Raw genomic sequence first — 16278 nt, 5'->3', positions numbered from 1 at the left:
TACCCAGTAGCAATAGCAGTAGCAGTAGCACCGTAGCTCCGTCGCACCCTCAAGCTACTCAAAACACGGGAATACACGGCAAAACCCATTCTTTCGCTTAAAGGGCGAATTGGGCATCCAACCTCCTCCTCCACTTTCACCGGGCGGATTGCGATAGTGTGATTCCGAGGCACCGCTATTTTTCTCGGCCGTTGAACTTGTCCCTTTGACCGTAGTTCAGTAGTATAGATCGGGTCTTAGTGCGACCTACGCATCTAGGACGGATCTCCAAGTGACCCCTTCCACCCCCCTTCCCTGGATGGTGATCTGAATTGTTTTTCCGAGGGAGGACATGTAGAACGACTCACACCACCCCATGGCCAGAGAGTGGCCAGAGGGAGAAGGAGGGGGGAGCACTTTGGTCCCCCTGCATCCAATGGATCAGCAAGTGGCCATTTATTTCGAGAAGACGAAATTTTCTTCCTTCTTGTGTTCTTCTGGGCTAAGGTACCGTTTCGAGAGCCCCACTGAGACGGGAATAAGGAACTGGAGTGGCGTCGAGGTAAACTGGGTTTGCCACTACCTACTTCAGTGTCTTAGCCTGTTTGGTCCTAGGCAACTACCAAAGAAAGCTCGGAGCTGGGTGAGCTTCTGGGTTGAGGTGCATGGGAAGCTCACCTTACCCTTGGGAGCTGCTGGGGGGAGGGGGGAGGGGGGAAGCGGGTAGGAGAGAAGCTGGTTTTAGGAGGTTAAGGAAGAGTGGAAGGGAAGGGAGGGGGAGGAGCAGCAGCAGCCTGGAGGGGAGGGGGAGTGAAAGAGAGGGGAAGATACTCAGTAGGTGTGTGCTTTACTGATCACTGTGAGGAGGGGTAAAAGTAGGTTGCAGCACATGGCCTTTTTTAGCCTATCGGTTCACCATTTGATCCTTGACCTTCCCCCAACCACGCGGTGCTTTCCTTATTTCCTTATTTTACTAGCTCCAGGCTTCCCAGTAGACTACACTCTAAAGTACAGTCCTCGGACGGGAGTCAAGGAGTATCTAGTACTGTACATGTACAGTATCTACCTAGTACTCAACAACCACGACCACATCTCGACCACATCTTGACCCGGGGATTTACCCGTGGTCGAAGGCCTCGATAAGATTATTCGTCAACGGATCCAGATTTGCCAGTCATTCCGGCGAGGGAGTCCAGCCCCCAGCTAGCAGCTGTCGCAAACCCCAAGAATGGAGGGGTCCCCACCGGCATTCCCGAATTGCTGGTCATTCATTATTGTACGGTATTGTAATTACCACTAGGGCCATTCCAATGATCCGGGCCGTCGACCGATGATGGGTGGTGGAAATTTTAGACCAGCTGGACAATGACAAGAGCCCCCATAAAACTATCCGCTGCAAACTGTAAAAGGTTGAATGGCGCGGATCACGAGAGATGTGTAGCGTAGCTGTCGTTGCTGATAGTATATGAATTATATGTCTTGTGCCAAACTGCCAATGCTTCGACGTGGGCAGAATCGGAACGGAGGAAGCCATTCAGAGGGGTTCCTGCCGCTCATCCTCGACCTCCGGTATGGTCACGTAAGACTCAGTCTGACTGTTCCCCCACTAACCAGGCTGAGCTATCAAAAAGTGTAAGTGTCACCACGCATTAACTATCAAGCAAAAAAAGGACTCGACCGGGACTCGAGCGAGAGACTTCGGCGAACAACCGCTCCCTTCGTTTGCCTCCCCCTAGGGAAAACATAAAGGAAAAATAAGAGAAGGCAGAAAATTTGGATCAGATGTCCAGCTTCGTCGTTCACAACAAAACCCACCAAACTGGTAATTTCCGCGATCAAACCGAATTCTCCTCTCCCCGTCTATCCACGTCGTGCGTGCGGATATCGCGCTGTCCCACATTTAGCTTAGCTACGACTCCAATCACTTATCGATAGGCGCTATCGGCACCAGATACCCTCGGACTTCCACCAGCTAGTCTCGTCTCGGACGGGGAGGAAATCGTAATACCAGGATCACTGGCACATGCTGTACCACCGGCACAACTAGGAGGATAATGCCTCATCATAGGATAATGGGAATTGCTCGGGTGAGAATTCAGGGAATCCAGTAAGCTTGGAAAAGTTATGCCGCCGAGCTGCTACCGTAGTATGAGGGAGTAAGGCTAATAACCAGCCATGAGGGAGCTCCTGCTTATCCGTGAGAGCTATTGACTGTATTGTACTAGCCGATAGCGAGCTTTTATCTTCTAGTTCCCACTTCAACATCGACCAGCTTCCTATCGATAATTGATTATCTCTCCTTCCTCTCTCTCTCTCTCTCTTTTCTTCTTCCCTGGGTTTTATTACTAGAATTCACCACTATAACTGATATATGACTCTCGTCATTTTTTAAACCTCTTCTCTCCCCAATCCTAGTCCTCTTCTTGCCTCCCACGGAGACCGGAAGTTGAATGCTTATCGTGCCACCGACTTCTATCACCTGTGAGACGCTTATCCCACCTTTATTGAGGGCTCGACGATAAAATCCGCCGAAGGGAACCTTCTTTGTTCCACTTATCGCCGGCTTTGTGGTTTTCTGGATTATTCATTAATCCTGGACCACCACCATCTCGGCGAACACAAGCACTCTGTGAGCCACGCGGTCGGGGATACCAGCATTGCCCGAATTGCCAGCATTTGCCAGCATTCGCCAGCATTCGCCAGCTGTTTCGCCCTTTCATTTTAGCTTTCACTGCTGGCTGGTTACTTTACTTACTGTACGTATGATTACTGACTGTACACCTTCAATACCCAATGCCTTCCGTTCCCACTTTTCGCCTTTCCTTCTTCATTTCCTCTTTCTTTCTTTTTTTTTTTTCCTTTTTTTCTTTTTTTCTTTTCCTTTTTCATTTCATTTTTTTTTCCTTTACTCTTTTTGATCTCTTTCTCCTTTTGCTTAGTGGGTAATTGCTCTCCCCCAATCCTCTGCCTGTCAATTGTCCAGATTGTGTGGCACTAGCCTGTTCTCGGCTTAGTGGACGAGGTGAAGCTCCCTTGACTTTCCCCTCCAAACCACCCCAGCTTGTACTTGCTTTCAATGCTACCAGCTCTACCTACTACTAAGTATTACTACTCTCGCTCCCTCCCTTTCTTGGAACCGGTCCCGATATCTCTTTGCTTCTTCTCCTCCTCCTCCTTCTTCTTTTTCGAAAGATTGATTGCTTTTATTTTCTGTCATCATTCTCCGATTACCCAGGCTACTGAATTACTACTATTGCTGCTGCTACTGGTCTTGGGACAGAAGCTAGGCAAAGGGGTAGTAGTAGCTCTAAAGCAGGGTGCCTGCATTACCCATTACTCATACCGTTGCAATAACTCACTATTCTTTTTCTCCTTCGTTTGCCGCCCTCCTCCCGTTGTTCTCTTTCTTCCATCATCCATTTTGCCTCGCCTATTCATTAGACTCGATCAACTGCTGGTGTTTCTTTGATCGCGAACAACCTATGTCGCCATACGGAGATCTGCCAGATTGAATTGACCTTGCCCTGAATATCATCTAGCCTGCCTGCCTAACCTGTTTGCTTGCTTGTGTGCTGCTGGTGCTCGACCCTCCGACCAACCCACACCCCCCGCCGCCGCCCGAACGGATCCATGCAGACCATGCCGCCCCGATCGTCTTTGACCAGTTCGTTCTCCGTCACCGACGCCAACAACGAAGTGGTCTGTCCCTTGAAGAATAATGATGGCTCCAATTGTCGCAAGCGATGCCTTGGAGTGAGTTTTCCGTTCCCAAATTCTTTGTACCCTTGGTGGCTTCGTTACCTCGCTCTCTCGGTTCATCTCGATCGGGGCCCCACTTTTCTCTGATGCAGTGGGCAGCAAGCGCCATGCAAAAATGGGGGGGCAACTGCGTTGAAGGGACGAGCTACGATGACTGAAGAAACATGTGTACATGCTTCAAGAGGATCGCATCTAATCGGTTGGTTTTGTACTGGCAGGAAAAACGCTATCGCTCCATGCAGGAGCACATTCGCCGTGCTCACCCCAACCATTACATTCCGAAGCTCCCGGCTACCGAGGAGAGCTTTATCCTGATGGTCACTACCCCACCAGACCAGCGTGCTCACCTGTCTCCCCCCAAACCGGCTCCCTCTCGACGACGCAATGGTTGGTTGATATTTTCCAAGTAGACCGGAGAGCGAACTTTGCAGCTGATGGCGATATAGATCTGGTCGATCGAGACATCTACGTTGCCGATGCTGGTTCCCCCGCAACCCCGCGGGGTGTCGATGAGGCCCATCCGGCCGCGGCCACCGCTGCCGTTGCGCTGGCTCAATTGCACCACAACCGCTTAGCATCCGACTGGGACACAGACATGGTATGCTATACAGACTGCTCGCTGGTGGATTTAAGCAGGGAGAAGTGCGGGGGGCTGCAGGAATCAGACATTGACTGGTCTGTCTCAGGAAACTCATTCCGACAATGACCGGGACCGGATTCGCTCCGTCGAACTGCCTTCTCTGCGGGAACATTTCAAACAGGAGTCATTGCCTCCATTCCCTTCGTCTCACCCTCGGGACCCTCGCCCTCGAGAGCTTCTGCCTTCCATTCTGACCCATTCCCCGCCCGGTCGCTCTTCGACATTGCCCCCTATTCAGCGCAGGGACAAGCTGCCTCGATCGCGCAAGTCGTCTATCTCGGGAGCTCGCAAGCCGAAGCACGAGCGAACCAAATCCAAAGAATTCGGACGGCGTCCTAGTCTTGGCGATCGCAAGGCTCTCTCCGCAGAGCCCCAAACCGCAGCCTGGGCGCAGGGCAAGCGTTGGGAAGATCTCATCGAAGCCGCTACTTCCGCCACCGAGGTAGATGATGAACACCAGTCTGATGTGAGTCGACTTGGCTCTTTCAGTTTGCGTTTCTAACCGTTGGTAGGTCGGTCGCTCACCGACGATGCCTCCCCTGATCTCGAATATCACCTCGGCCCCTACGGGCAACAGCCGTTCCTCATTACCACCGGCATCCTACCGCCCCTTCCCACACCCATTTGCGTCGCCTTTGCACAAGGCACTCACTCCACCTCCGTTCGATCGCAGTCGTGACAGTGACTTGGAACCGTTCCCGTCTATCGAGTCGTCCATTGACTCGACATCGTCAATCTCCGGCAAGAACCATTCCTTCTCCAGCCATCTCGCCCCGTCGGTCAATTCGGATTCCAGCCCAGTGTTGAATATGTTCCCGTCCATGTCCGCGTCGCAACGTCAACACCATCGGTTCTCCAATCCGACCCCGGCCACTTTCCGCAGCAAAGAAATCCAGATCTATTGTGCCAGCTGCAAGCGAGCCTGGGCGCTGAATGAATGCTATGCCTGTACGGAGTGCATCTGTGGGGTTTGTCGGGAATGCGTCGGAATGTTCATCAGTAGTCCCCCCGCATCCTTTAGGAATGTGACCTCCAGTCCAGGAAGCGCCATGTCGCACGGGCCGACCAGCTACCCAAATCCGCGTGGCTGTCCTCGCTGTCGGACAGTGGGCGGCAAATGGAAGGCCTTCCAACTTGATTTTAGGTGAGGCCTATTACGTCAGTCGGCGCGTGAATTGCGCGGTTTGACCACTTTTATGTTTTACGGATGTTACGATTAATGGCTTTGAGGGTTTTCGGAAACTCAAGATACGGTACAATGACATGACCATCAAGGCACCCTGAGCGACCCTGTATGCGGTCGCTCCAATGACTATACGAACTGCACGCTTGGACTGTTGAAAACTTGGATCAGCCAAGCGATGACTCGAACCAGTGGTGCTCACCATACCACTGTTTTCTAGGAATTCTTCACGAAAAGCTGGACTTTTATTCTCTGAGGATTGGTATAGTACATGTACGCTGGGCGATCTATATACACCATGGTGGAATTTCGTGATGTTTCATTCCATACCATGTTATCCGTTTTTCTCTATATCTCTTGGTGTTTTTCTGCCTGCATACAATTTTGATGATATATTTGGACAATGATATACACTCGGTTGGGCCCACCGTGACCGTCTTCTCCGATTGTGATGGAGTGTGCGTTCTTTACTTTTCCCAGCATCTCCAGCCACCTCTGCAAAGACCTGAACTTGCAAATTCGCGGAGCGCTGTTGTGGCTGGACTCGCCAGCCCTCAGAAGAACCGGCAATCGAACAAGTCACGTGTTTTTATTGTAGCGTGCCGCCCGTGACCGGGTTGGGGGCAACTTCCCGTTCAGGAAACCTACTACGAGTACGTCTCTGCGTCTCTACGGTCGATGGATCGATCAGACTACTACTAGCTCTAGCTACAAGATTGTCACCATCGACATCTGTTCGCTACAGCAACCACGAGTTCCATCAATTTTGGCCTTCTCGTTCTCTCATGTGACCGGATGTCTGTCTTCCCGATTCACACATCATTCAGTAGGGCTACCCCCACATGTGAGTACACAGGGCGCGGGAGCCCTACAACCAGACTCTCCCAAGCTGGAATTCCACCAGCTATCTACATACACTCCATACCTCAGATGGCGGAGGATTTCGCTGGTCCTCCCAAATACTGTGATGAGGTTCTAGACCTACCCCCTCTTGATCCGCGCATCCCCGGTCCCTTGTCGGATGGGCCTTCAGGCTTATTGGATCCGCTATTAAGCGTTGACAATGACGCATTGGATAGACCTTACGATGGAATAAGGACTCACAACCCGCGCTTTCACGCCGTAGCTTGGTCTGCAGAAGAGCCTATTGCAAGGTGCTCAACTTGCTTGGTCTTGATTCAGTGGCTTCACCGTGCTCGTGCTGGGCGCTTTTCGGCAATGTTGACTTGTCTCTCAAAGTGTACAAGAAGAAGCACGTTCTCTGTCGAGATCCCAAATTCTTCCCTCCGCAGACGCTCCTGGGGCGGTGGCCGATACGACATCTTCTGAATGTGGCACGTATGCAAAGAGAAATCATCAGCGATTGTCGAACGAGGCAGTGAAAGTGTTGCGGTCATGGCTCCAATGCCATCGGACTTACCCTTACCCCACGAAAGAGGAGAAAGACACATTCCAGCAACAGACGGGGCTGAGTCGCGCCCAGATATCGGACTGGTTTAGCAACGCACGACGACGCAACCTCGTAGGCATTGCGCCGCCGGCAGCCAGAAAATTGACAGCTACGGTCGATCCCTCTCTGCAATCTCCTCTGGAAAGATGGAAAAACTCCCCACCCGGAAGTGAGGCAGCCACAACCTCGGACATCATGCGAGCACTGCGAACTATACGAGACCCGGGTGACAATGATAAGCACACCGCCTCATCGGCATCGCAGTATGCGTGGTCAAGCCATAGTTGAAGCGACTCGTTTGTGGCTGCGGCACCCTCGATCAGCACGATCAATTGTAGCCACTCATGGGGCTCTGAGCTTTCGTTCGGCCAGCACATGCATCATCAGCCCGTACAACGGCCGCCTACCTCAATGACAGGCCGACGACCTTCCGCTCGCAGCCGCCGCCGCCTCCCTCGCCAAAAGCCGCCATGCTCCACAGATCGCTAGACCGAACGCCAGAGAATAGAACAACGCTGCTACCAGTGCACGTTCTGCACGGATTCATTTAGCACCAAATATGACTGGGAGCGACATGAAAAGACCTTGCACCTTCCTGTGGACGTATTGATTTGCGCCCCTGACGGTGGTATCACGTCCCTTGAGGGCGTTCCGACCTGCGTGTTCTGTCGGACCGCAAACCCGGATGACGGTCATCTTCTGGATTGACACGATTACCCGGCCTGCCAAACCCGAGGCGTCGCAAAACGGGCGTGCTCCCGCAAAGACTACCTGCGGCAGCATCTTAAACTTTCGCAATACGCCGAGTATCATTCCGGCCTCATGGACGGATGGCGAGCGTCCCGCACGCCACACATTGTCTCCCGCTGTGGACTTTGCGACGCGGCCTTTACGTCTTGGAAGGAGCGCGTGGACCATGTAGTGGCGCACTTCAAGAATGGGGCTGACATGGCGGAGTGGAGGGGAAACTGGGGATTTGAGACCGACGTGCAGCAGTTGGTCGAGAATGCCATGCCACGCCACCCTACCTGCTGGGCCACAAACGCCGCACCATGGATTCCTGGAAATTTTCGGTAGTGTTACTCGGCGAGGGAGTCTAGGACAGGAAGACACGCTGTGTCGTTTTCCAACTTCGATTGAAGACGGCGTTCCGAATGCCTTTAACCGCTACACGAGTCTCCGTGGAGCGCTGGTCGCTTATATCCGCAGTCAAACTGCGGTCGGGGTCTTCCCGTCAGATGAAATGCTTCAGCAAAAGGCCCGCCAATTCTCATACGGTGGTGATGACCTTTGGGATCAGACCTATGCGGACTATCATCCCTTGTGGTTGGAGACTGTCAAGCAAGAAGCGGGTATGAGTACAACGCATGCAGTCTCATCCGATGCGAGTGGAGTTCAAAGAGAAGTTGTTGACGAATACATTTTCTTCTAGAGATTCAAGATCTTATGAAAGGCAGCATCTACCGAGCAAAAACTATTCCACCTTAGACTTGAGAGCCCCGGTCTTTTAGATATCCGTTACAGTTTTTCATGTTTGTTTATCTCGAGCTTTATCCTTACTATGTTACATCGTTTATCGATGGTTTTGATTCTCGAGACCCGAGCAGTTCTGGCAACAGGAGAAAAACAAGATATTTGGCGTTCTGCCGAGAACTCTCTGCGAACTGGAATCGATCCGAACGATGATGGCTCCCAACAAGATTATGAAAGAGCTCAGCTCTACCAGTCCCGGAGCCGGACGAGATAACTCTCACAACCGGGCTCTTTTCTCCACGAAAGGTTGTTCTCGTAGTACTAGGTTGGCATCGAAAAAGCAACGTGGATGGTGGTTTCCTCTCTTGCCGCCCTTGCCATGCTTCCTGCTTTGCGCCTCTGTTCTCTGTCAATTTCTTTTCAGTAACATCCAATTCGATCGTTTATCTGTCAATCATCGCCAGCAATACAGCAGCGGGTCACTGTGACGCTTACCCAAGATTGGGAGTGGGTGCTTGTTCCGCATCTTCAACTCAAACCTCACCCTAGCTTTAAGAAGAAATTCGTGGAGGCAAGCAGGTTCAGCTGCCCCACCACCAAATGTCACATCTCACACCAACGGGCGACTCAAAGTCCAGTGGATGGCCCAAGTCACAGATGGATCTAAGCCGAAGCTGCCGTGATTGCCGGTCCGTGGTTGCGCACGAACGATGATCATCATTAATCCCGGATTGTATTATCAACGTAAGAATCACGAGTCTAGTTCTCCCATAATCATCGATCGTTATTACTGCTCTAGCCAACACCCTACCCACAACCAGTGGGCATCCGATCACCCCCGGCTGCCTGGCCGCTACCCAACTGAAGAGGAGCAGCTTTCCCTTCGGCAAGCGAAGCAAAACTCTCAGCCAGGCACTTGGGCAGACATTCGACCAGCATGTCTTGGGCGGCTACCGATTCCTGATGCGCCACTACCGGCAGCGGAGCAGCGACATCTACATATTTGGCTTCTCACGGGGAGCATACATGGCTATGTTCCTGGCCGAGAGGCTTGATTATGCTGGCTTGCTAGGCCGGGGCAATGAGGAGATGATCCCGCTGATCTGGGAGGCGTTCTTGCAGGTGAAGCTGGCTCGCTATCGTACGCCTGATCGCCGGAAAGTGGCAGGAGAGTATCTGAGGCATTGCCGCAAGACACCGTGTCAGCCTGTAGATCGGATCAGGTTTTTGGCCCTCTTTGATACGGTGAATAGTGTCACGGGTTTCGAGGTCTTGAACGATAGCCGGTCAAGTGCGCGCGTGATTCGACATGCGGTAAGTCTTGATGAGCGCCGCGTGAAGTTCCAGCCGGTTTTGCTGGGATTGTCTGGAGAAGAGAAGAGAGATCGATAGCTGCACAATAATGTAGCTCCACATATGATGCAGCAAGTGCGGAAACCTCTGTTCGGGCTTCGAGTCCGGTCCTAATGGATGCAGATGACTGCTCCCAAGATCTGGAAGAGGTCTGGTTCCCCGGAAATCATGCAGACACCGGAGGTGGGTTTCAACGTGGAGCGCATGAGTGGACGCAACTCAGCCATGCACCACTCGTCTAGATGGGCAACGAAGCTCGGCGAGCAGGGCTTCAGTTTGACTCTGAAAGATTGTTGGCATTCAAATGTGCCGATTCGGTGGATGAATTATCTAATATGGACTACGAGTCCGCACTCGTCGATTCAAGCATAAAAGCCCTACTGTATTCTTGCCTGGACTTTGGTCCCGGCGTCGCTAATGCCACCGTTTTGGCGTGGCGTCTGATGGAGTATATCCCCCTTAGATGGGCTGCACTCCAGTCGAACGGCAGGTGGAAACTGGTGCATTGGCCACTGCACCGAGGGACACCGCGCGATACACCGCGCGATGCTAAGTTCCACGGCTCGATAATTAGACGAATGGAGGCGAATCCCAGTTAGCGTCCACCAAATGCGATTGTTGGTGAGGGTGGAACTGGCTGCAGGGTAGCTCCTGAGAATTATGGGATCGGTGACTGGGAAATCTGTGATAATGAAGGGGTTCTGGTACGGGAGACATACAGGGGGAAGAGTATTCAAGCTTGATATGATGAGTGCGAATGTTTCGAGAAAATGCGAGGTTATTGCGATGGTGGTAAGCACGGAGATAACTTGTGGTCTGCGAGCATCGGCTGTATTCCGGACTCCGGGGCTTTTGCTTGCTGAACCCTCGATCTCCGGCCAAGGCCGGCCTGGGCCCTAATTGCATAAAACGTACAAATTGGAACCAAGTTATAGTGACTGTTCTTGCTATCATCTGTCAATCTGGTCATGGAACGCCATCTTGTCAACCAGACCTATCAATAGGGAAACAATAATGTCACGTACAATCAAAAACGTGGCTCTTGCCGGGGTGAGCGTCTAAACACCAATCCAACCACAATTTCTCCATTAACGAGACCACCAGGCCAGCGGAAACGTCGGATCTCATGTTCTCAGCGCCTTACTCGAACTGGAATTCAACGTCACGGTGCTGAGTCGCAACTCCTCCAAATCATTTCCGGGTGCTGCGCGCGTACAGGTGGTCGACTTCACCTCCACGGAGTCCCTCAGCGCTGCTTTCGCCAACCAAGACGCCGTAATCGACACGACCTTCTCTCCGGACACCGAAGCTCCACTGCGACTGATCGACGCAGCAGTCCAAGCTGGGGTCTACCGCTTGTCCGTGCCCCCTCCCCCCTTGTCCACTCTCGCCCACCCCCCCTCTGCCCCCACAAATACACCCATACCCCCAACTAACACAAATGCATGCATGCATGCATAAAGCATAACAAGCGACTTTGGCCTCGACCCCAACCACCCCGAAGTCCACAACCTCCCCGTCTTCGCCCGCAAAAAAGCCGCCTATGACTCCGTCAAGCGCCACGCCCACGCCACCCAACCCCCCTCGCTAACATACACTTTAATCGCCAACGGCATCTTCCTCGACTGGAGTCTATCCTCAGGGTTCGCGGGCTTCGACCTCTGCAACAAGAAAGCCACGCTCTTCGGCGACGGAACCAACATCGTCCCCTGGACGGCGCTGGAGGACGTCGGCCGCGCCACCGCGCGGGTGCTTCTCCGGCCTGAGGAGACGGTCAATCGGGTTGTCTATGTGCATTCGGCTTATCTGTCTCAGCGGGAGCTTCTGGGTGTCGCGAAGGGGGTGCTGGGGGAGGAGGGGTGGGGGGTGGTTGCTTGGGAGGATATGCGGGTGCGGTTTGATGCGGCGTTGGCGGATTTGAGGGCTGGGAGGATCAGTGATGCGGTGTTTGAGGTGCAGATTCGGTATTGTATTGCGGATAGTGCGTTGGTGGGGCCGTGGCCAAGGGATGATAATGCGCTTTTGGGCGTTAAGGAGTGGGATTTGGGGATGGTGGGGGGGTTGGTTGGGAGGATTGCCGGTGTGGATGCTTGAGGGTTGTCAGGATTTATGATTGTTGGATCGGCGATAGGATTATGCCAGTGGGTTGTGAAGGTTTATAGGTTCGCCATGGGCTGATTGCGTGGTCTGAATGTGGACCGCCGGCATTCTCAGGCAGATGTTACATCATCTCTGCTGAAGAAGTCTAGCCATTAAACCTACCTTCGTTGTTCCGAGCTGCAGACCTTTTTTCATCATTCCAGGTACTGTATCATTCACTGCACATGTAGATAGACCTTGGCTGCTGACGCGCTGATCAGCCCCGCTGGTCTATCCCGGGAGTGTGGAGAGGGCTCAACATGGGACCCCGTGGCATAACCCAGGCGATGGATGTGAGTGGGATAAAGAATTAGTGAAATGGCTTGTCTCGTCGACAAAAAGGTGTGGTGCACATCAAAGTACTAGGAACAAAGACTGAGTTGTGAGCGGACAGACAGATGCAGAAGTTGGCGTCTGGTATGTCGTATTTTAACGTGCTGATGTTTTGAGCAGACAAAGGGAGGTGGCACTTCATGTATCCAACCCGCTATCATTCCTTTACCTTGATTTTGAAACTGTGCACGGACTTGAACTTATATCCGTAGATCCTTAAGTACAGCCCTAGGACAGACGCCCTTAGCTCCTCCTCCTTCCTCCCCCCAAAACATTTTCTATCGAAAGTGCCTTCCCCGTAACAGGTTCTCGACAACAAAAGCTCTCAACATCAATCATGGACACGAGTCTTACTCTCAATTGGAAGGACAGTGATTACTACCTTCGCCATCCTGCCAGTCAGCATGCGCGGGATGCATGCGTGGCAAGGGTGGACTGGGACGCGCTGTGTACGTACGCGTCCTCGATCAACCAGGGTAAACCCTGTAGCCTTCTTCCGGACAGCACAATGGGCGGAGTACATTTAATCCGACTCGTGAATTTTGAGGATACGCAGTGGATTGCTCGGATCCAGCTCGAGCCTGCGACGCCGGCCACGGCCAGCGGTCTTCGCGCCGAGATTGATGCCATGGAGCTTGTCCGCGCTCGAACAACAATCCCGGTCCCGCAGGTTTTTGGCTATAAGGTTGACGATACGAACCCGGTGCGCGCGGCCTTCACCCTGATGGGGTTTCTTCCCGGTTCCTCCGCGATGGATGCCGATGGCGGCTACGACGTGCACCATGGCAGCATCTTGCCGGAGAGAAGAGACACCTTCTACCGAGAAGTCGCCGGGATTCAGGTATGCCAGATCCAGATTGAACTGAATATGTTCTGCAACCCATGACTGACCATTCCGGAAGGTTCAACTCGCCTCGATCAGGGTCCCCAAAATCGGCACCGTGGTCCGACGGGAGGACAATTCATTCGAGGTCGGGCCGCTGCCAGGAATCGGGGGACCTTTCGCAACAGCAACCGATTTCTTCATTGCTTGGGCGAAGAAGGCGAAATTTCCTGCGTCGGAGAAGTCCATTCGGAAACGTGTCCCAGACGATCTCGCCGCAGACATTCTCAATTCGGTCAACAACTTCCCAAGCAGGCTACAGTCGATCGCGAGGAAGATCGCAACGAACGACAAAGACCCTTTCCCGTTGTATCACCGGGATCTGTATCACAGCAATATGATCGTGGATGAAAGGTTTCGTATTATTGGTACGAGTGACTGGGAGGGCGCTTCTACCGTCCCCTGGGAGCTTTTCGAGCCACCGTTGTTTATTGTCGTCGGGCCCCGTGCGCTGGATTATGCGGATGAAGATGCGGAAGACAGGCAGCCGGAGGATACCGAGCGAATAGGGCTCCTCGAGGAGAGCGCTCGATATGTCCGGTATGTACAAGAGCGGGAAATTATGCTAAAAAAGGATAAGCAGCTATCTACCGTTCTTCTAGATCCTTCAGCGCAAGGGATCGCGCGCGCGGTGAAGGTGTATCCAGAAGGTCGGTTAGGGTTCCATTGCAATGTCCTGAAACCTTTCGAGCTTTTATCAACAGAGTGATGTGAAAGGCTGGTCAGCTGTCTTGTTGGTCTGGCTGGGCCTGCATGTCCCTCGTGACCTCGAACCAGCGACTCTGAGCACTAATAGGATGAGGCTCTTGGTGATGGGCTTGGTGCTGTGACTCCTCATCAACATGAGGTAATTCGTGGAAGCGGGGCTTCTGTGATGTGGTTTGTATGGTGTTATTTCTTTAACCTTGCAACTAAGTTAAACAGCATTTGCTGGCATGCTAGTTGGCACAGCATGACTCACAAGGCCCCCAGACATTGGGGTGGGTCAAATATCCATCCTTTGGCTATTTATTCCTAAATAACACTTCCAGTCGTATTCCTCCCAGTCCATCACATCTGGGAAAAGACGTGGTGTTTTCATCAGGACCTGCCTCTCCATCTCTTCGTACGGTCCTCAGTAAAACGGATCTCAGTAAACCCAAGGCAAAATCCTCCATCTCACGGTCCGCTTGTACGTCTTCCAATCCTCGCCATACTTCTTCGCGCACATGGCATCGTCCCGGCGTTCGCGATGGATGAGCAAGACTCCGAAGTACAGCACGTAGAAGTAGGTGAAGATCATCCCCCACCTAGTTGCAGGTCCTTGAACCGCTACTCGCCCGTCTAGCATAGTCCGAGACTGCGATCCGGAGAAATCGGCCGAGCCCAATGCAGCCCCGGCCGGGAGAATCATGTATCCCGCAAGCCCCGTGGGGAGGCTAAATGGCAAAGCCTGCAACCAGTCGCCGAAGTAGTTGATATGCCGGGAAAGACCCCACCACCCAGCTGTGAGGAGACGGGTTCCGCGCTTGGTTTGGATGGAGGATAAACGCCGCACGGCTGGGTGCTCTGGCTGAGTCCGGAACAGGTGTTTCTGATTGTTCGCCGCTTTGAAGATGTAGATGCCGAGTACGAAAACAGCGGCGACGGCGAGAATTCTTGGCCAGCCGAGATGCACGGGGAAGGCCGCGAGATAACGAGCTTGCGTAGAGTACAGGAAGGGGACCCAAACCAGGTCGCCGAATGAAAGCATAAAGCCCATCCCATCTGTCGTTATATCCATCATCGTCAGTATGGATGCCTCGTGATACTGACTGCTTAGGACGTAGTATGCCTGTACGGCAGTCGTGAAGACGATGCTATCGGAGATGTATCCATAGTTGCGGTACTGCTGGGCTACGAATGCTAGGTCCAGTAGGATCCACCCGGTCAGACCGGGGCAAACTTCACACCAGGTCTTGATGTCGACTTCTCCAAGCAGAGGCAGAGTGACCCGGGGGTTGAGCTCACGCCCAATGTAGAAATCATAGATGAGGTTGCTTGTCGTACCCCCGGCAGCCAGCTCTCGAAGGTCGCGGTTGGGATACTTGGTGTCGACAGTGAAACTGTTGAGGTAGAGAAAAATAGATAGGGCGTACGAAATGAGGACGTTTGCCGTCAGAAGTTGCACGTAGTTGTCGGCGATAAAAGTCCATGCGGGGAACTCAGCCCCCTGGAGGAAAGTGCCTGCCGCACAGATTGACAAGGTGACCATACTCGCCGAGAACGCTGAGGTGATCATTAGCCTGCGTTGATTTTGAATATTGAGGAGGTGTCGATACCATTGAATCGATACAGAAGCGAGCGATCATGATGCACCAACTTGGTTCCATGAACTTCTTTCGCAGGAAGGATTTTCCAGATGAATAGACCGAAGACATAATAGGCGACAGTGACACTTGTCACTTTCCAGGAAAGGAAACTTGACAGACTGACATTCAATAGACCTGCGTCTGCTTTCAGCTTCTCCCAGGTTAAGTCGCGAGGTTGAAGAAGAGTTGGCACTGGGCAGCCAGAAACGTCGTTGCAAGCGAATGCGAACGCGTAGAGCAGCACGGGCAGGCCAAAAGTGATGGCCGCGGCACCCAGACTATGGAGGCGTAAGCACAAGTCAAGGGAGCAGGAGCAAGTTGCTTACGGTCCGCCGAAATCGTATTCGACCATTTTCTTCCGGTGTGATTTTCCGCAGTGGATTTACGATGGAAGGATTGGAGATCTGAAACGCTTTTTGGGGGGTTGCGCGCGGGTAAAGGGGCTGGCGATTGTTTACTCCAACCCTACCCCGGGTACTCAGGCCCTTCGCTGAATTATGTAGAAATTTATTCATATTTATGAGCGTGGTTCAGCCAATCAGAATGCGCCAAGCGATATGGACCCACCGAGGCTGTTTTTCAGCGAAGCTCACTTCATCTATAACTACATTCTTTGCTCATACATCATTTATAAACGCAATCCCCACCGAAGTCGACAGATCCAGAGAAGAAGTAGTTAGTCAAGAAAGAAGAGTGCCATCTCAACGCATGGCCCCCTGGGCCCCCTCTCCCATCACCGGTAACCCATCATCCCCG

The 16278-nt window shown here is 52.6% G+C and overlaps 6 protein-coding genes across 6 annotated transcripts; 5 read left to right on the top strand and 1 right to left on the bottom strand.

Moving 5' to 3' along the window:
* Positions 1-3529: 3529 nt before the first annotated feature.
* On the top strand, positions 3530-5797 carry rfeD (putative transcription factor RfeD). The gene is made up of 6 exons (XM_025690028.1): positions 3530-3732; positions 3957-4125; positions 4185-4336; positions 4425-4820; positions 4891-5522; positions 5627-5797. The coding sequence occupies exons 1-6, from the start codon at positions 3610-3612 to the stop codon at positions 5643-5645; spliced, it is 1491 nt and encodes a 496-aa protein (XP_025555376.1). The 5' UTR covers positions 3530-3609; the 3' UTR covers positions 5646-5797.
* A 694-nt stretch (positions 5798-6491) lies between these two features.
* Positions 6492-8703, top strand: BO97DRAFT_467618 (uncharacterized protein; the record flags this gene model as incomplete). Its single annotated transcript, XM_025699669.1, has 7 exons — positions 6492-6570; positions 6854-7274; positions 7335-7401; positions 7501-7702; positions 7748-8006; positions 8188-8363; positions 8444-8703. 7 exons carry the CDS (start codon positions 6492-6494, stop codon positions 8497-8499), a joined length of 1260 nt encoding a protein of 419 aa, XP_025555375.1. The 3' UTR covers positions 8500-8703.
* Positions 8704-9084: 381 nt separating this feature from the next.
* BO97DRAFT_431144 (T6SS phospholipase effector Tle1-like catalytic domain-containing protein) lies at positions 9085-10580 on the top strand (the record flags this gene model as incomplete). Its single annotated transcript, XM_025697478.1, has 5 exons — positions 9085-9180; positions 9352-9848; positions 9914-10020; positions 10105-10431; positions 10486-10580. 5 exons carry the CDS (start codon positions 9085-9087, stop codon positions 10578-10580), a joined length of 1122 nt encoding a protein of 373 aa, XP_025555374.1.
* Positions 10581-10851: 271 nt separating this feature from the next.
* Positions 10852-11931, top strand: BO97DRAFT_420532 (aromatic alcohol reductase; the record flags this gene model as incomplete). Its single annotated transcript, XM_025696663.1, has 3 exons — positions 10852-10887; positions 10942-11195; positions 11310-11931. 3 exons carry the CDS (start codon positions 10852-10854, stop codon positions 11929-11931), a joined length of 912 nt encoding a protein of 303 aa, XP_025555373.1.
* Positions 11932-12646: 715 nt separating this feature from the next.
* BO97DRAFT_455709 (phosphotransferase family protein) lies at positions 12647-13901 on the top strand (the record flags this gene model as incomplete). The annotated part of the gene is made up of 2 exons (XM_025699142.1): positions 12647-13150; positions 13212-13901. 2 exons carry the CDS (start codon positions 12647-12649, stop codon positions 13899-13901), a joined length of 1194 nt encoding a protein of 397 aa, XP_025555372.1.
* A 420-nt stretch (positions 13902-14321) lies between these two features.
* On the bottom strand, positions 14322-15929 carry BO97DRAFT_455705 (ERG4/ERG24 ergosterol biosynthesis protein; the record flags this gene model as incomplete). Its single annotated transcript, XM_025699141.1, has 3 exons — positions 15849-15929; positions 15493-15800; positions 14322-15439 (listed from the first exon to the last, which is right to left on the bottom strand). Exons 1-3 carry the CDS (start codon positions 15872-15874, stop codon positions 14322-14324), a joined length of 1452 nt encoding a protein of 483 aa, XP_025555371.1. The 5' UTR covers positions 15875-15929.
* Positions 15930-16278: the final 349 nt, after the last annotated feature.

This window comes from Aspergillus homomorphus (assembly GCF_003184865.1).
Source record: "Aspergillus homomorphus CBS 101889 unplaced genomic scaffold BO97scaffold_3, whole genome shotgun sequence".
Lineage (NCBI taxonomy): Eukaryota > Fungi > Ascomycota > Eurotiomycetes > Eurotiales > Aspergillaceae > Aspergillus > Aspergillus homomorphus.
This window is presented reverse-complemented; position numbering and strand designations above follow the sequence as displayed.